Genomic DNA, 18,849 nt, shown 5'->3' on the forward strand with positions numbered 1-18,849 from the left:
ATAATAGCATTTCTGTTGTCCACATATGTTAACACAGTAGGCACAGAGAGAAAAAAAAAAACTTGGAAAAGTTAGAAAATATGTCAACGAAACTTCAGTTACCAATTTGACACCTTATATATCCATGTCTATGCTCCGTTGGGGTACAACAAAACAATCTAGATCTCTCAATGTCCTGTAATATCTTAACAGGGCTGGTGCAGACCCCATGATAAACCAAGAGTCACCCATTGATAACTTAATGTCTCATAATTTTCACCATCTTCAACATTCTCTTAATTGAAGTACTGAGAACACTCAGGTAAAAAGTTTCTTAAAATGTAGGTATTACTTATAAGCAGAACTCAAAATAGTGATCAAGCCAGTGAATTTTTCATTTAATTGTCCTATTTCTCATATTGTCTCTCTCAATTTAAACTTAAGCAGTACATGAAACAGCACCAATTATGCTATTTCATATATTCACTTAAACCCTGTAACAATAGTAACAAATCATACTCTCCTACACAACAGCTTTAAACTCATTAAAGGAGAAGATATTTTTTTAAATGAAAGACAATTTCATATAAAAGGAAAAAACACAAAAAATATTAATTGTGATTAAATTCATCAATTAAAACATTATGACAATTCCAAATAATGCAAAGAAATACTCTCCTGCTTTCCCAGTCCAATTTTAGAACTTCTGTTTGACTTTGCTGAGGATTTGCTACATGTTAGTCAGTGTGCTTTTTTTGTTGTCTGAGCACAAATTCCACATTTCAGCTTAACCCTTTTCACTAGTTTTAATGTGAAGTATTTTCTTTAGTGCTTTCCATATGAAAAATTGAAAATGTTAAAGTATGAAAAATTTTTAAAAAATCTAAATACATTATTTGAAACATTCTCTAAACAAAATGAAGTGAGACAAAAGTTCAAAATAGAACCTAAATGAAGAATGATGCTATAACCACTCTTCTATTTTGTTATTTCTACAAAATTTCTTTAGATGTATTTTTCACTTTTTTGTTTGTTTGTTTTTTTTCTTTTCACTCAGTGTTTTGTTTAATCACAAAAGCATGTTTAGCTAACACCTTTCAGTGCTGAACAAAACAGGACATGAACACTAAAACATAAAACATTTACCTAAGTAACTGTGAGCTGGTTTTTCTTCTACAACTTTGATTCTCCTTGCTCCTGCAGGTATCACCAAGGCTTCCACATAACCTAGACATGAGGTCAGATGTCCCAAGTTAAATACAAAAGGGTAGTAAAGCACATCTTGTATGTTTTTTCATTTCTTTTCCCCTATTTTTCTTTTTAAATGTCATGAGTTATAATTTATACAGCAATGGTTTGAGGGTTCTTGCAAATTATGAAACTGCATTATGTGTAATGTATATATGTATATATATACACCATGATACATAATTAAAAGAGTATAGCTAAGTAAAACATAACAAGAACTAGTGAGGCTGGGCAGGTTGGGCTGGAGCAGATGAAGTTGTCTCTGGCCAAGTAGCTTAGTGTCATCAACACCACCAGATGACCTTAAAAGAATTCCAGCTTCACTTGGCATAGAAAGACAAATGCTAGGGTGCTAAAATCCAAACATCCTCCCACTGTTTGTTTGTTTGTTTATTTTGTTTGGTTGTTTGTTTTAAATATTTTGAGCTCCATCTCTCTCCTTGCTTTATTGCATTCAAACCCTGTTATGAATAGCTTCAGTTTTGAGGTCTACTTATTAATTATTTGCTTTACATTACAATTGCTTCCTTAAAAGTGTGGGACTAAGATGTGCTGTTGAGCAATTTGTGTTAAGTTTTAAGGGATGAAAAGGCAATGCTGGTTGAGAAACACTGTGCAAGCAGGAATGTTATAAATAAATCAAAATATATTATAGATTATCCAGGTGAACTTCAGAAAGTGGACAGTAAACCAAGTTTTATTCTGTGAAGCTATGTAATGTTCTATAATAAAATACTGAGGATTTACAACACCTTTTCAATAATCTTGAAACATGAAAATTAAATTGCTGCAAAGCAGCATTATTTTTCTTTAATTTCCTTAAGAGCTAATAACACTTTCTGAGTATTGCTGATAGTCCAGCTTCTTGAGAAGGAAAATAACTTACACAGTTTTTTAGAGGGTAATACCACAATAATGTGGATTCAGAACCCTGAATAAACTTTAAAGTGTGTGGATATTCACATTAACTATAAAAGAGAGCTGACACACTGTGATTTCTATTAGCAGCCACCTTCTTTGTAGTTTTTAATCTTGTAGTTCTCCAGGCTCGTCTGTGGTTTGGGATACCTGCTCTGCATTACCTTCAGTTTAAGAGACAGCCAGACATAAAAATCTGAAGACTCTGCCTAACTTTCTCTTTTTTTTTTTTTTTTAAAGTACTGTACTTCAGTCTATAATGCATTGAAGTCCTTGGTTTTTCAGATATACTATCTGCTTCTAATTACAGGATTTTTTTGATTTACTTACTGTTTGGAAATTCTGCACATTTTCTACTCTAGAAACTGAAAGGTTAATGGCAAACAAATGCTGAAAACAGTTGGCCAAATGCTGTTTCAAAGAAAAGACATTTCTTGGAGGGAATGTATACGTGGTGCATGGTGCACATTAAGGATTTCAGTCCCCTACTCTGTCAACACTATTGTGCTGGAGCCAGTCAACTATTCTAAATCAAAGAACAGATCACGCAGTATTTTCAAATCTCATGTTCATTCTGCATCAGAAAATCTATTTGCTTATATTTATATGTTATTATTAGTATAAAACAATGAATAATGAAAAGATATAAGACTTCTTCACACATTCAGCTCTATATTCTCCCTCTGCCTGTCTTGGTTTAATAATGTTACTCTAGATAACAGATCATAATTTGGGAATTTGTTTTGAAGAACACTAAATGAATCTGAACACCATAAGAATTGACAGATCATTTATTTACTAAAAATATAAATTTTATTTCACAGATTTTTTTAAAAATCAGGCTCTTCTATGAAATAATATGTTTCAATGGAATTAGATAATTTCTTATTTTTATAATTGGAACAATTTGCAACTATTTTGCAACAATTGTATTTATTGCATTCTTATCTTAAATGTCTTATTATCTTAAAAAATGTAGACCTGAAGTTCTTGTGAGAAACTATACAATTTTAAGAAGTATGGCTTTATAAAGTTCTCAGTATTCATATTAGCCAAACAGCTGGTTTCCTGAGTATTTGAAATAAACAGACTTACCTGCTCCTCTGGTGTGGTTAAAATCACCTTTAATAACTTTGCATGACTTTCCATTACCATTGCATACACCACAATGATCTTCACGAGCCAGAGATCCTAATATGCCATCACAGCCAAATTTCTGTGGGAAAAGAAAATAAAGCTATTGAGACACAAGCCATGTTTTTCATAAAGCTGCCTTTAGTAGCATCTCAGCCTTTTGCAAGACACCCTAGCCAACATGATCTAGCCCTGCTCAGAATGAGGGTTGCACTAGTTCGTGTGCAGAGATCCTCCCATAGTAATTTTTTCTATGATTTTATATGAGTTGTAATCATTTTTCCTATATGGTTGGCTGTCTCTACCAGATGCTCACCAAGAGGAAGACAACGACACTCCCAAATCCCCTGGGGACCTCTGGCACTTCTGAACCACTGTGCAAAACACACCCCATAGGTCCTCCTGCTCAGCCACTGCAACGTGTGCGACAATACTGCTTTCTACTCAAAATATGGGAGGTTCTTTGCCACACCCACAATGGCAAAGTGATGTCTAATGTCAACCTAATGTCTTATTCTGAAAAGCATGTGAACATGTTGAGAGTATGTAAATATTAATTGTATTTGTGTTTTGCTAAAAACATTTAGTTTAAAACAAATTAATGTTTACTCAAGCATCGCCACATTGCTACGTTAGACATATTTCTATCAACAAATATCAGTGGTAGTTTGGCAACAGGAATACAGTTAGTATCATATGCTAGCCTGATATGAAATAGAAGCCTTTTAAAGTTTAAAGAAGTCATCATAAGGTATTCTTGTGCACTGTATAAATGCATCTGATAAAACCAATAAACTTCAAGACGCTTTGATAAATAATGAAGATAAAAGCAAGGCTAAAGAGAAAAGAAAGGATTCCTTTAAGAAAAGAAACCATGGTCTATCGAGGAGCCACTCATTTCCAAGCACTTTAAGATTGTTACTTCACTTTATGCACAGAATTTTTATTAGAGTTCTACCTAAAAAAACAATACAGATTTCAAAACACTGGTTACAGCATAATCATTCAAAGAGCTGTATCCAAAATGGCACATCTACAAGATATAAATACCTACCTCTACAGCTGTAGTTCCTAAAGTTCTTCCTAATGGATTGTCTAAGAAAACAGGGTAAAATGTGGAAGACCTTACAAATTGGTCTTTCAAATCTGATTAGCATCTATCTCTCTGACCATTAATATGCCAAGAAAACAACTCAGACTTAGTCAGGTGGGTTTGGTTTAAGGCTTTTTTTGGTCTTTATTAATCAGTTGTGAAAAATGAATGATAAAACATTTTTTTAGAAAAAAATGGTCTATATATTATATCTGTGATTAAAGCTAGAATTGTTACATAATGAAGTCTCAATTCACCAAAGTATTTAGGAGTATTCTTGTTGCATGCACTCAGTCACTTGAGAAAGGATAACCATATGTACTTATATGCATTTGTATGCATATATACATGCATGCATGCATCTATAAATTAATTTGTCGAAGTTATTGCAGTATCTAGCAATGCTGTTTTTTGTACTGAATTCAATGTGTACAATTAGAAGTGGATAAAGAAAAAAAACAGCTCTGTGAGATTTTTATATGGAAGAGATTCCATATGAGGTGCTATAAAACTCACAAAATAACTTCTATGAACCAAATTAATTCTGAGGATCAGGAATAGCATAAGTACTCAGCTTTAATTATCTGTTATTCTGTTTCTTTGGTCTTCGTTTATTTAGATGTAAAATTTTGTTCTGTTGAAAAAGGCAGAATTAGACATGTACATCGCAAAATTTCCAAACCTGTTGAAAGCTGAGACTTCCCTTAGAAGATGAAATCAGTTATACTCATTTTCCACTCTGCAGCAGTTTGTTATTAAGCATCTTTATCATCACAGATACACATTCCCCAAGATAACCCTTCAGCTGTTTCACATATTATGTCACACTGAGTGAAACTAGATTAAAATATTTTAATATGATACAAAAAGAGCCACTCAGTCTTGGTCATGAATATTGCAACATGCTACCAGAGAAGTAACACATACATGTAACAACTGTACGCACTTGCATACGTGTGCCTGTATATCCCAGTTCAAAACAAGTAATTCATACCTGACATCTACCATCTGCACAGACATCTAACCCATGTTGGCCACAAGAAGTTCCATCCATCACCTTTTCTATTAGAAGAACGGGTTGATCCTTTCCAGCCGGTGAACAGAATAATGCACATGGCTTTTCTGTAGTAGCAATTAATGGAAAAAAACAACATATTGGTAAGAAGTCACTTCACAAATACAGAACTGTTACCAACATTAGTTTTAAAACAGATACTTTCTTATCTGTGTGGCATGACTCTGCATTAGCATAACAAGTTATCTTAGATCCAGTGAAAACAAAAAGATTTTGAACCTTTTCTCAGCTATTTGAAAAACTCAAGTTCCTTTTCCTGCTAGAGCATACTGGTGCTGTAAACTTAGCCTACATAGCACTCATGTCATGTTCATTGTTGCAATTAAGAATATGCACCTTACAGCTGTTGGAATATTTTGGTTGTAATCTATACTTTCATTCTACCGTATTTTTGGCAGATCATAAATATTGGTTAAAAAAGAAACTTAACACTTTCCAGATTTTCTAACTATGCAGGTCAAAGAGAATAAAATTAAGTAACTGAGATACCCTGGGAAGAAAAATATACAGATTTACAAAGTTCACATTAACAAAAAAGACAAAAAATTGATCACATTCTTTCCAACATCTTTACCAAGGTCAGACAATTTTCTACTACATTTGTAAAACATTCTGCAAATCTTTTCTAATTTTGAAAGAGAATAAAAAGGTAATAATATTCTATGTATCAATGTATTCCTAATGGTCATAATTTATAAATAATTAAATTTTCTTCACCACTGCCAAAGTAATATCAAATAAAATAAACTAAGTTTCCTCTCAGTGGTTAACTGAGTAGAAAAAGGCATGATTTTTTCATATCTTTATTCACAAGTGTACTGACTCAGAACTTCTTCCTAAATCTGTTGCAGATTTTTGAAAGGATAAAGTCAATCCTGAACTTGAAACTGATTTCACTTGGACACAGTCTACGCTGCTCTGACTTCATACTGACTTCTAGATTCCTGGAGTGCATTTTTATTAGTAAATTAAACAGTTCCAGGAAACGTTCATGGGCACTGGAATTCTACTGTGTCTACAGCTGAACGGCAAAACAGTCTATGCCACATTTATTTTTGCATGTGCTGACTAGCACTAGCTTGGTCTAGACTGGAAGTTGCCACTTGCGAAGAACCATTTCCAAAACCCAGTTTGGATGTCACCATCCTTTTTAGAGTGCAAAAGAGTTGAAGAGTATGGACACAGAACTTCTGTTCCAGCTGACTTACAAACCAGATAGTGATCTGGGTATATTTAATTTACTGAAACTGACGCAGCCTCCAGGTATCTCTAGGGGACAGGTACAAACAGATTTGATCTCTTTTGCCAACATGTGAAGCCAGTCAGACACAAGCCATCTCTAACTGAGAACTGTGAGTCTCTGTGTGAGTTTGTGCCCTCTGCATTCTTGATACACTCCTTAAATAGTAATCCCAAAGTTCCCTGGGAGCTGTAAGCATGTATCAGCATTTTTTAAAGGAATAGAAGATTAAGAGCCTAAACATTATTTTAAGGACACTGAAATCAAAGAGACAGTTAACTCAGCAACTTCCACAGACTACAGGAGACCTCATTTAAATGCAGCAACTGTTTTGTACATGGTGCACAATTAGTGTCTACAAAGGATAAGAGTGAAAATAATTAAGGATTTGGGAATGATGTATTTCTGTAATACTGGAATTCTTTAGCTGGTGTCTTTTATGTCTCCCGAGGGACACCTAAAGGAAAGAGGATCTTTCAGAGCAAAGTTAGATGAAAGCAACCTTCCATACTCCCCAACATGGGACAAGAGAATGTCAAGATTTTTCATCAGATGACTGAATTATTCAAAGTCAGGATGAAACATTTTGATCCCTTAGAATATAAATCACCTGTTCCTGTGCTAAAATTAAATTTAGTGAAACAAACCAAAACTAATTCACTAGATAAGCACCTATAAAATAGCTGGAGAGAGTTCTCCTTACTAGGAAATTAAATAACATACGAGCCTAATGCAAATAGTCTTGCAAGTTTCACTTTGGCACCCTGAGAAAAGGCTTAGAAGAAAAAAAACCCCTTGTTTAGCTAGTCATATATTAAAATAAGTTCTTGATAATAAAATCAATCATTTGGGATTCAACAAAATAGTTCTCTTAAACTATGCTTTCTAATAGTTTCTGATAATTTGTTTCAAGAGTTAAATATAAATGGAAACAATGAACTACTTAAAATGTGGTAAGACATACTTACAGTACTCCTATGTCATTCCAAGCTCTTCAACATCAGTTGCTATGATTTTGTTGATTTCTCAAATTAACTGTTTTCATAACTGAAGACTTTCAGTTGTTTTCTTGTTTCTTTGGTTGTTTTTTTTTTTGTGTTTGTTTAATTAAATAAATTATATTACAACAATTTTGAGAAAATTCAGTGGAATGGTAGCCACTGTTCACATTCCTAGCAAGATCTTGGTTAGAATGTTTTGTTTTCTAGATGCTAATATCTAACACCAACATTATCTTTGCAGATACTGTAAGTTCAACATTACTATACTCCTACTTGAGCATGCTCCTAATGATATGGTATCTCATAAGTTTTTTACACTGAAGCATTCATGTAGTATGCTAGGACTTTGCATGCAGTAGCTGCTGGGATTTATAGAAATCTTATCTAAGTTTGCAGTATGCTTTACATATGGATTTCTGACAAAATCAAACACTGGTATGTGAAATGCTCAACTGTTAAACTAAAAGTGCTCGCTCTTTCCTCAAAAATAGAAGCTCACAATAGCCATATTTTTTTTGGCTTTGAAGTATAACCTATATGCATGCTTAATGATGTAGCATTCCTTTAGAAAGCTGTATTTCTGAATCAATTCATACTACATTTCTGATTAAATATGACTAAAGTGATATTGAATTTCAGTTCAAATGTAGACTTTACAGATCAAGAAGGATGAATTCCATAGGAATATAAGACAAAAGATTCCAGAGCATGTGAAAACACCACCAGATCTTGTCTATGAAATAAAAATGACTTACAAAAAATCTTAGGCTTGGTGTTTGTTTGTTTGTTTGCTTTAGTTTTTACCATATCTTTCTTAATTAAAAATACCAACAAGCTATATGCCATATGAGCAGACGATAAGAATGTGGGAGACGGTTTATACTTACCATCATCAATGACAGCCTGCCACTGGTGCACGTGCTTCTGATATGAAGATCTGACACTGAAAGCCTGGCACTGCCAGTCCCTGAATGTAGGCATGCCAGCAGGACAAGAAGGATTTTCACATACTCTATACTGCATTGTGGGACCATGACACTCTCCTTCAAGGCCTGAACTAGAAAAGATGGCATAAATATCATGCTTTATTGTTGGTAATGTTTTGCCAAATTTACAGCACAGTTTATTTATGCCATACACAAATTCAATTTAAATAGCAGATTTTTTGTTGATGCATAACATTAAGAAATCACTTACAAAAATTCAAAGTCACAGAACAAAACATGTTTGTCTTGTTTGTACTAGTTACATTACATATAAAGAGTCATGGGTACTAAACCATAATTTACAACTGGCCCCAAAGAAGCACTAGTACTAGTAGGAGTGTTCAGTAAGGAGAACCTCAACTTCAGTTTTGGCATCACTCAGGTGACTTTTCTCTAGCTGGACTGATCCAAAGGTGCCACTGAAAGGAAGTAACACCTGAAGACTTGCTACCTTTCCTTTTTTGCAAGTGTGGCATTGTGAAGTTCAGACAATATGCTTTGTTTCTTTTTAGTTGCTCCAGTTGTGCTTGAAGGTCCTAATGAACAAATGTAAAAGAACAGTGAACTGCAGAAACTGGAGCTAATTATTTGGAACCTTTCCTGGAAAAATGAATGAATGAAAGTGAAATTAAGACATCCATAAATACTAGAAATAGCTTTCAGGCATACAGCTGGAAGTGGCATTTAGATGGCAGGAAATATGAAAGCATTCTGCATATCTAAGGCTTCTCTTAAACTACCATGCTTTTGTATAGCCCTATCCAAGTTTTCCTGACATTTCTTTATGTAAACTTCTCTTTTTAAATTCCTCTGTCATTCCTGTCATCATTTTTTGCCCCAAATCTGTTATATTGTCTTTCATCTTGCTTCATTGCCCCCTTTTGTTCTATTATTTTCCTAAATCATCTACTATGCTCTACTCTGCCCTGCTCTACCCTGGTGTAGTCTAGTCTAGTCTTCTCTACACTTGTCTTCATTACTCAGCTCTACTCTGTTCTCACTTCTCTGCCTATTTATTATTTTTCTCTTGGTGTATAAATGAACCATGAAAGAAAGGTATGGTACTGAATAATTAAATCTGACCATGAGTATGGCGAAACAGACTCCATTCAAGTCCCTTTAGACCCAGTGGCACATGGTTTTCATTTTTACAAGATACAGAATCTAAATGTTGTTCCCAGATATTCTATCTCAAGGTCTGTGAAAATGGTAGAAAGATCTCTTTGTAGAAGTTGCAATTACTTGGCTTTCCAAATAAGACAGAAGTCAATTTTCTCCAGAAAAAAAAAATGAAAGAGTAGAATTACACACTAATGTCCTGCAAGTCAAAAAATTTGAAATTTAATTTTCTGTTGCTTCTTCAGATGAAGCTTAAAAAGAAATCTGTATTCTCCCATTAATATTATCTAAGCTTTTGACAGAAGCAGAAAAGAGAAAAAATAGTGTTACCGTGCAATAAAAAATCTGAAACACCTATTCCCCTAAATGATTTTCAGAATTCATACAAGATGAATTGCTTATATATAGAATAACTATATCTTAATGGGTTTCTGTACTCATAAGATATAAATTCTGTTTGGAAATTCTGATGAACAGCAATGGAAACCGGAACTTGTTTTTACCCAGGGCATTTGCGTTGTCGACTGCTGATTCCAGTGTTGCAAGTACGGCTACAAGGGCTCCATGTACTCCACTCCCCCTCCATATGCTCCGCAAAAGAGGTCCGATTGATACACTCTCCAGCCTTACACCACTAAGTGAAAATTCAGCTCTTAGGTAAATAAATCAAGGCATATGCAAAACAATTCACTGCTCCAGAAGAACACGGGAAGCACAGCATAACCATTTTGTTCAATACACAGTTTTCATATGAGTCAGGTGTATTTATTCCTATTGTTCCCCATAGCTTTTTTTTTTCTATCCTAGTAAGTACAACAACCAGAGACCCGTCTCTATCTCAGTGGCCAAGGAGCAGGCACAACTCTTGTTCACAAGCTTGAGCACAAGTTCATTCCCAATAAAGAATGCTTCCTGGAACAGCCTACTAGAAATGGTCCTCAGATCATGCCGTCCCCTTCAGTTGAGCCTGGACACTGCCTAAGAAAGTGCTTCTGGGTCCAGCCCAAATCCACTGCAAGGATCATCCTCCAGCTGAACCGTACAGATGGTCACAACACAGTGTTCAGGACTGTTCTCAGGACTTGTTTGGTTCACTATTACATTTCCCACATAATTGGAGGGAACTGCATTGTCACTGATTATTCAGTGACAATTTCAACAGAAGGATATATTACAGGTGACAGAGAAAATGAGATTTTATTCACAACTTGAATTCAAAGAGGTAATGGAAGCCTCAATAAGCTACTGCTGAGAAAGACAAGAGAATTTCTGTCATTTATTTGAATAATATTAATAATCACCTCCGTAGTCATGTATGCATATGTAGTTTCCCAGGACAACTGCAATTTCTCACTAAAAAACTATCCAATCACTATTGTTATGCTCTGTAACCTATGTCCATATCTGGTATAAAGCATCATAACTCTGCAGAAACTAGTACTTTATCAAGTCATATCAGCTGAATATCTGTTCTCTGTATCATGAAATTCCAGCAGTTGCAAAGCAATAAGGCTACAAGTAGATAATGAACACTTAATGCCATTAACATCAGTAATTTAACCCATTTCTCTTTGTACTCTGAATTATTGGTGAACTACTGTTGTCAATGGATAAACTTCATGAAGAAGTCTCATATTTTGAGTAACACAAAACGTGTCACTACTGCAGTCAATAAAAGCCTTTGTCACTTTTAGAATACCCTTCTGTTACTTGCAGTGTCTGTATCAAATCCTTGTCTGGTGATCTTAAACTTCATCTGCAGTTTCAAGTTGGTCTTCACTGATCAATTGATCTTAATTTTCTCTCTTAAATCATGGCATTATAATGATGATATAATTTTACCACCTTTGAGAAGTCTTCACATAGGATGGCTCCATCATTATATTGGATTTACAATCAAACAACTACAAATTTTATCGTGCTTTTGGATGTTACAAACCCAAAATGCTCATATTTATTTAAAGATATTCCTTCAGATGTAATAGGCAACATGAATTTTTCACTAGAAACAGCATCTGCCTTATGTAGAGTCTGAGGGATGCTTATAAATCCTTGATGTTAAAAAGAACCAAGTTGGAGTTGGATAGGCAATGCAAATAACATTTCCATCACTTCCTAAAATCCTAATAGGAGCACAAGACAACAATACTGCATCTCTACAATATAAATAAAACAAACCAAAGCCAATGATTTGTGTAATCTGAAGCTCATCTTGGACAGAAAATAAACAAGAAGAATAATCCCTTCTAATACTCCGAGATGTTTCAGTGATGTCTGCTTAATTTTTTACTGCTAGAACTAAATAAGTTATCTCTGTCACCTGGCACAAGGCTCAATGAGGTGTTCTAATTAGAATCAGTGCTTTGTCTTACCCTTACAAATTATTTATCCCCTACTAGCTAAGCTTTACACTGAAGAGAACAGTGTTACCTTCCTCACTAGACTTTCCCAGGACTCATGTCACTACCATATTATAATGCTCCGACAAGTATAAAGTTAGAATGAGTCCTCTGCAGTGAGTTGCTATTATTACTTTTTGCAAGCCAGACATTAATATGCAAAACGCACATTAATTTTGGGAGTCCAGTTCATGATGGTGATGGTTTCACAATGGAAAATTCTGGGTAGTCTTAATAAGAGGTGCTGCCTTCTAATGCCATATCATCGGCACACCAGTCTCAATGTAAAGAATGTGACATCGAACAAAAGGCATGTCCTAGACTTTTCAGCTATTGACTTAAGACAGAATATCAACTACACACATTTATCAGAATCAAAAGATCACAGCAGATGTCATTATTTTAGAGACACAAGAACGAATAAAGCCCGTTTTTCCTTTAGCGTGTAAACTTACATTGTCTGAACTTATCTTACTCAGCTGGTTGATTTGTTTACTTTTTTAAGGGGATGATGACAGTCCTGGTGAATGTAATATGATCCAAAGAGCAAAACACTCTTGTGGGAGATTGCTGTCAGCACAATATCATGAAAATCCCAAGATACATGCATGCCTCTGCTCTGTTATCTATTTGAGGTTATTTATCTTCATTTACGGTTGTATACAGAGATGACAGAGATTAATCAAACAAGAGAGATCTTGAAGGACTTTTAATGTAAGTCTGACTTCAGGTCACTATTTAATTTGTCTTTGATGGCATACTTTTTGTGACATTTATCACTCTTAATGCACTATATATATAATTTCTAATATGTTCAACTATATATGTATGATTTTTATGATAACTGTGGTAGGAAGGAACTTTAAACAAATGCAAAGACCTATTCAGCTTGTTTCCTTAATTGTTAGGTGTTCAACATAATTTATATTGCTTTTCCACCAGAAACATACCTTTCCAGTGTCACAGTCTGTTCCATCCATTGGTGGATCCAGTTTAGTTTTGCATTCCTTCTCACTTTCCACCTTACACCACAACCCGGTGCAAATGACATGCTGAAAACCAAACACAGAGGTAAGCACAAAACCTACCATATACAAAATTACTTTCTGCATGCAATCCACTAATGTTATAAAATCAGCGGTTTGACGGTACTGAAGTATCGTTTAAAGATAGGTTAAACATGCACAAAACCTACAGTGGGCAGATTCTGCTTAGACTTCTACTAATCATGAACACATGGAGCAAGTCAAGCTGCTGTGTTGACAGAGAGGGACCCTCTGAGAACCCTGTAAGTCTAACCCTACGGGTCACAGTCTTTGCATATGGCAGATCTCCTAAAGCACATGGGAACAACTTTGCCCCATGATGTGAAGCAGCCACTGCGCAGATGCACTCCTCCTGAGTCTGGAAGAGGTGTGAGTTTTCTGGGAATTATTTTTAAAACGAATTAATATTTTTACTCTTTTTATTTAGTGCTCATTTATTCGATGTGAAAGGGAGAAAAATAGCACTGTCACTAGCAACAAAAAAAAAAAGGTTTTAAAATGAGTTCATTTCTATATACAGGGACTAATGAATCTTTGTGACACTACCTAGAACTATGTTCAAGGGAGACTTTTGTAAGAAACTTTGAGGCTTCTCTGTGACTTCCAAATCCTCCTTGTTCATACCATCCCAATGTCTGCTGCGATTTTATGCTCTTCCAATTATACATAATTCCTCTAGAATTTATTCAATCCTCTAGAAATCTCTCAAAAAAGCAATCAAACCTGGTATCCACAAAGAAGACACAAGATAAATGCACAAATCAGGATGAAATGTTTTTGCTGGGAAGAAGAGAAGGGAGATGAGAGTGGTACTAGTCAGTAGTGAATCTTAGAGATGGAAAGAAAATCTGCTTATTCTGCCCCTCTTAAGCATCAAAACAAGATAGTTTTACCTTCTTCAAAAGCAAGTACAGCCTTGAAGTATGCTGGCTCACGTTTCCCCAGATTTCCTTGGCAGCTTTCCCTATTTCGCTCTTAAAAGTCCTCCTTCTCCCACGGTTTTCAGTCATGACTTCATTCTCCTTGCCCGCTTGTACCCCCCTTACTGGTAAACTGGGTTGAAGTGAACAGAGGGCATCTGGGACTCAGTTGTGGCCCAAATGTTACTGCATGTGCAGAGTGATTCCCCCAAAATATGTATAGTACTCCCAAAGAGGGTCAGGAAGGATCAGGAGAGGGTGATGTATTGCAGGGAGGATAAAAGATAAAGATCGGCTTTTTTTTTTGAAATCAGGGTTTCTAGAAGATGTGCTTTTTCTGACTGACATGATTTGTTACGTTGGTAAACCCAGTAAGAGTCTCTGTGACTTTTATACTATGCATGAAAGATGTGTGATAAATCTTATGCTACCTTGAAAAAGGTCTTACAGCACAGGAAACATAATTCAACAAGAGATTGTTTCTGAACCAAGGAACAGGACAGCTCCAGTAGGAGTCTTGCATATAAAAATGTCTGTAACATCAGCTTTCAAAAAAAGTCAAAAGTTGTAGAGGTCTGCAGCATTGCATAAAAACAAGACAGGATGGCAGCAGTCAAACTCACTCCTGATTCATCCTGTAACAGTTTTGTGCTGATGCTGAACTAAACAAGTCAACAGTTAGCCTATGCATACCCTAAAATATAGCTACAGAAGTCCTATCCTGTTCCTGGATAATTTTAACATGCATTTTTCAAATATCAAACTGTAATTTATGTTCTTGTTCAACAGATGAAGAGAATTTATTATTTTAAATTTTTTTTTTGAAACATGCACTTTAAGATATGACTTCAGAGCTGAGAACTAAACTTAGCAAGGAGACTTCTGGGCCAGTTTTGGAAGACAGTGTATGTGAGACAGAGTATCAGATGTTCATGACAAAGTGCTTCCATACTATCTATTAAATGACAGATTATACTTTTGGATCAAGTCCACAAAAATATATGTTAATTTAATGTTCCTAATTCAAATAATGTTTTTCATATCCCTAAATCTTCATTTGTCAATGACTACACATGAGGAAAAGCCATCCAGGTTTTCAAAAAATAAAGTCAGATTTTCCTTTATGTCATCACTTTTAAAGCTTGTTATCCTCTGTTTCCTAAACACTTTGATCTTGAGCTCAGTTTCACTGGCATATGGCTGCTGAGTGGCTGACAGTAAACCTATAGTTCCTTACAAATCCACAAACAATTCTTCTAAACTTAAGAAGACATGAAGTTAGATTTACAAGGATTTGGGTACCTGAACACACAGATGCACTTAAGCTGTGTAAAGTAAATCAAACAAATCAAATCAAGACACCTGATTTGCTAATGCTCTTTGTAAACATCTGCATGTTTCTGCAAATACTTGTATACCATCTCCTTATGAACCATGAACTTCACTTCCCCAGCTGGAAACATCTTTGAGCCTTAAGCAAACTCTATTCTAAAAACACTTCAACAATTAAAATAAGCATTCCAAATTACTATAACATTTCATCCTAGACTTTGAGATGCTCCAAATCTAGGAAAATGAAGATATGGAATTACTAAAATTGGAGGATGACCTGTAATATTTTTCCAGGCTTTCCATTTAAATTAAATCACAAATAGACTCTTTAGTTACTCTTCAGATTGTACTTCTGAAGCAGAAGTAAGAGAAATGAAAACTACTGTTACCATTTAAAGTTTGACATTTGGGGATTTCTGCATGTGGGTGAAGAAAAAACATGATGCACAAGTTGTTTTTTACATTAGCAACCTGCAGTGCTGCAGTTCAGGACTGATTTGAAAACTAAAGAAACCTGGAGGCCAGTGGCAGTATTACAGTCACTCCAAAATCAGAGCACAAAACTCTAAACCAGAAATTTACTCCTCTTGGGAGAAAGTTTCTTTCACTTAAAATCAGGATAGCTGTTAACACTCACAGAGGTTTACTAGTTATCTATCATAAGTACAGTTCAACTCCCATTACAGTTTTTTTGACTAGCCAAAGCAAGCAAAAGCTATTGGAGATTATAAACTTATGATATTAGACTATTCACAGTCTGTAAAATACTTCATTGTGCATACACTGGAAAACAAAATACTGCCAAGAACATACAAAGGATTTTTTTTCAGAAAGAATGTGTTAATCATGAGTTTTTAACAGCAAAAGCTTGTAAAAGACAACACAAATGTCACAGTGTACTACAGAAACAGCAGATGTCATTCCAGCTTTTGGGTTTTTTTTTCGAATGAAAAGAGTGAGGCAGGTCTACATGCATCAGAAGGATGCTTTTCTAATCATATAAGCATCTGGGAAGAAGGTCCAGTTGAGAGGAAAGGCCAGAGACAAAAAGAGCATTTCAGAACTGTATTTGTGCAAAGTCAGGATTGTTTAAAGTGTAGTGGTGGAGATGAGGACAGATATTTCACTAGGGCTATAATATTTCCATGACTTCTGTTCTTCTCATTGTGATATTTCCCTGAAATGCCTTAAAAATCACCATGAAATATAACCAGTCTCCTAATTCTTTGCAGAGATCACAGCTGTATTATGACAAGAATTGTTTTAGTGGACCTGACTAGATAGCATTCGCATCCTGGACTTTAATCTTAAAAGCCAACATTTAATAGTTCAACAATTATATTAAATTGTCAAGTTTTACAATCACATTTAATCAAGAACTATTTATGGGCCATGAGCTCACTATGTGTTATGTGAAACAATGTTAGGGTCTAATTGATTCTTGTGTGAGACATCATGGGCATAAAAGCAAACTTGGCTCCCTTACAAGATAAGCATGGTGACACAGTATAAATCTTGTACTCCGATATCCACTTGCACTTTTCTCAGGCTCTATGATTTTTGCTTAGGGTATGAAAAAAAAAAGTATTTGAAATAAAGATGAAAAGATAAAAATAAAGTCTGGACACCGTTCGTGAAAGAGGAATGGGGGGGCTCACTTGGGAAAATATGGCTAGTAGGCCCTCAATGGTCCCTTCAGTCCATTGCTTTAACCATTAAAGAGGAATTCCTGATAACAAGGGAAAATAATTGGCATCTGCAGTGTTTCTCAGAGGTTGCCATGTAATATGACTATAAATCCTGAAGTGCTGCTCAGTAATAACATTTGTAGAAAATTACATCTCAGCAGAAATGCATTATTGATTGTACAACTGATATTTGTAGATTATTTTTAGGTCATTAAGAAAATTATTCTCCATCATTACTCAATTTTTTTTTCAGTTGAATAGCTGTTATATATGAAACATGCTGGCTTAATGTAAAAGACTCCATGGAAGTCTGGTCATCAAATTATCTTCCAATCATAAAAAATGTAAGACTCTGACATAGTTCTTAATTTATCTTTTACATAGTTACACTGAAGTGCATGAACTGTTCAGCAAGTAGGATGTACCCAAGAATCCTGTGCTATAAAATGGATTTACTGAACGAACCTTCAAAGAGTATGTTTCTGTCTCATTCCCTGGCTTGTGGACAACAACTGTAACCACAGTAAACTGCCAGGTATTGGCAGAGTAGAAAAGAGTATATAGAGATAAAGGAAAGTAGTTTGGATTTAATGGAAAATTCAGTGGCTGCCAATGTATAATAAAATAATTATTTTAATAAATTAATACTGTAACTAATGACATACTGTATTCAATTTAGAAGAATCTTCTAAATGTTGCCTTCTCTAATGAAAGCCACAATAATCAGCACAATCAACACAGTGAACTTAAAATCGCCTTCAGAATATGTAAAATGCAATTACTTGGTAGGTTAAGTTCAACATATTTATTATTTCCATCTATCATCCTCCTATTTCAGAGGGACATGATAAAATTAGCTACTGGTTAACAGCACTTTGCAGTTAAACAATGTTGGTGTTGCACAGTCCATGTACTAGAACTCATGAAGGATTTCTGGAAAGTTTCTATAGCCCAATTTAAAATGCAACATTTTTTTTTTTTTCTCTCTTCATACATAGGAGAAACGTATGTAAGAGCAGAACAGCTTTCTTATCCACCAGGCTATGCTCTATCCATTGCTCTGAGTTTCATCTTCACCATAGAAATCTTATTTAATTGGACTAAGATACTGTAAACTTCCCTAACAGAATAGCTAAATCTAAGACCCAGAGCAGGGAGCAAAAGAAGGAGTTCTGAATACAGTGCCTAACATTGCTGTAACTAGCTCTTCAGGTCTACAGTCTGACAATCAAATTCCTTGTTTTTTTTTATTGGGGGGAAGGTAGGAATTTAAATTTTGCTTTCAGACAGAAGAATGCAGAGGAAAACAAACAAGGTGACTTCACAGAGGTTGAAAGTGGAGCTTCGTAGAACTTCTCTTCTTCCTCAGTGTCCTCACCGTATTTTCTCAATTCTGTCCTTCACGTCTTTTATTAATTTCAATGCAATTTCTAATAGGTCCAAAATGCTTAGATTTTGTGGTTCAGTATTTGCTTATATGATTTCTGGTTCAGGGTTACCAGTTTTACAGAGGATTTTGGTGAAACTGCAGAAGGTTCTTCCCCTTGCTCTCTTCTCAGAAACTGCTATCAGGTTCACGTTTTCTTACTGTTAAGACCTTAAGGTTATCAAACAACAGACCTGGTTTATGAAGAAAAATGTAAATTGTCACAGAAAAAGAACAGTTGAAAA

At 35.0% G+C, this 18,849-nt stretch overlaps 1 protein-coding gene across 2 annotated transcripts in view; it reads right to left on the reverse strand.

The window, feature by feature from the left end:
* Nucleotides 1–18,849, reverse strand: part of ADAMTS19 (ADAM metallopeptidase with thrombospondin type 1 motif 19) — a 149,045-nt gene that overhangs the window by 36,215 nt on the left and 93,981 nt on the right. The window contains exons 11-16 of one of the 2 annotated variants that reach the window (XM_042788085.1): nt 13,143–13,244; nt 10,297–10,418; nt 8,576–8,745; nt 5,367–5,494; nt 3,241–3,361; nt 1,126–1,206 (exon numbers count right to left, since the gene is read on the reverse strand). In XM_042788085.1, the coding sequence (XP_042644019.1) occupies nt 1,126–1,206; nt 3,241–3,361; nt 5,367–5,494; nt 8,576–8,745; nt 10,297–10,418; nt 13,143–13,244 (724 nt within the window). Of the gene's footprint in view, nt 1–1,125; nt 1,207–3,240; nt 3,362–5,366; nt 5,495–8,575; nt 8,746–10,296; nt 10,428–13,142; nt 13,245–18,849 lie in introns of both variants that reach the window. The other variant, XM_033005592.2, reaches the window with a different exon arrangement.

This window comes from Tyto alba, unplaced genomic scaffold (assembly GCF_018691265.1).
Source record: "Tyto alba isolate M040663 unplaced genomic scaffold, T.alba_DEE_v4.0 Super-Scaffold_13, whole genome shotgun sequence".
Lineage (NCBI taxonomy): Eukaryota > Metazoa > Chordata > Aves > Strigiformes > Tytonidae > Tyto > Tyto alba.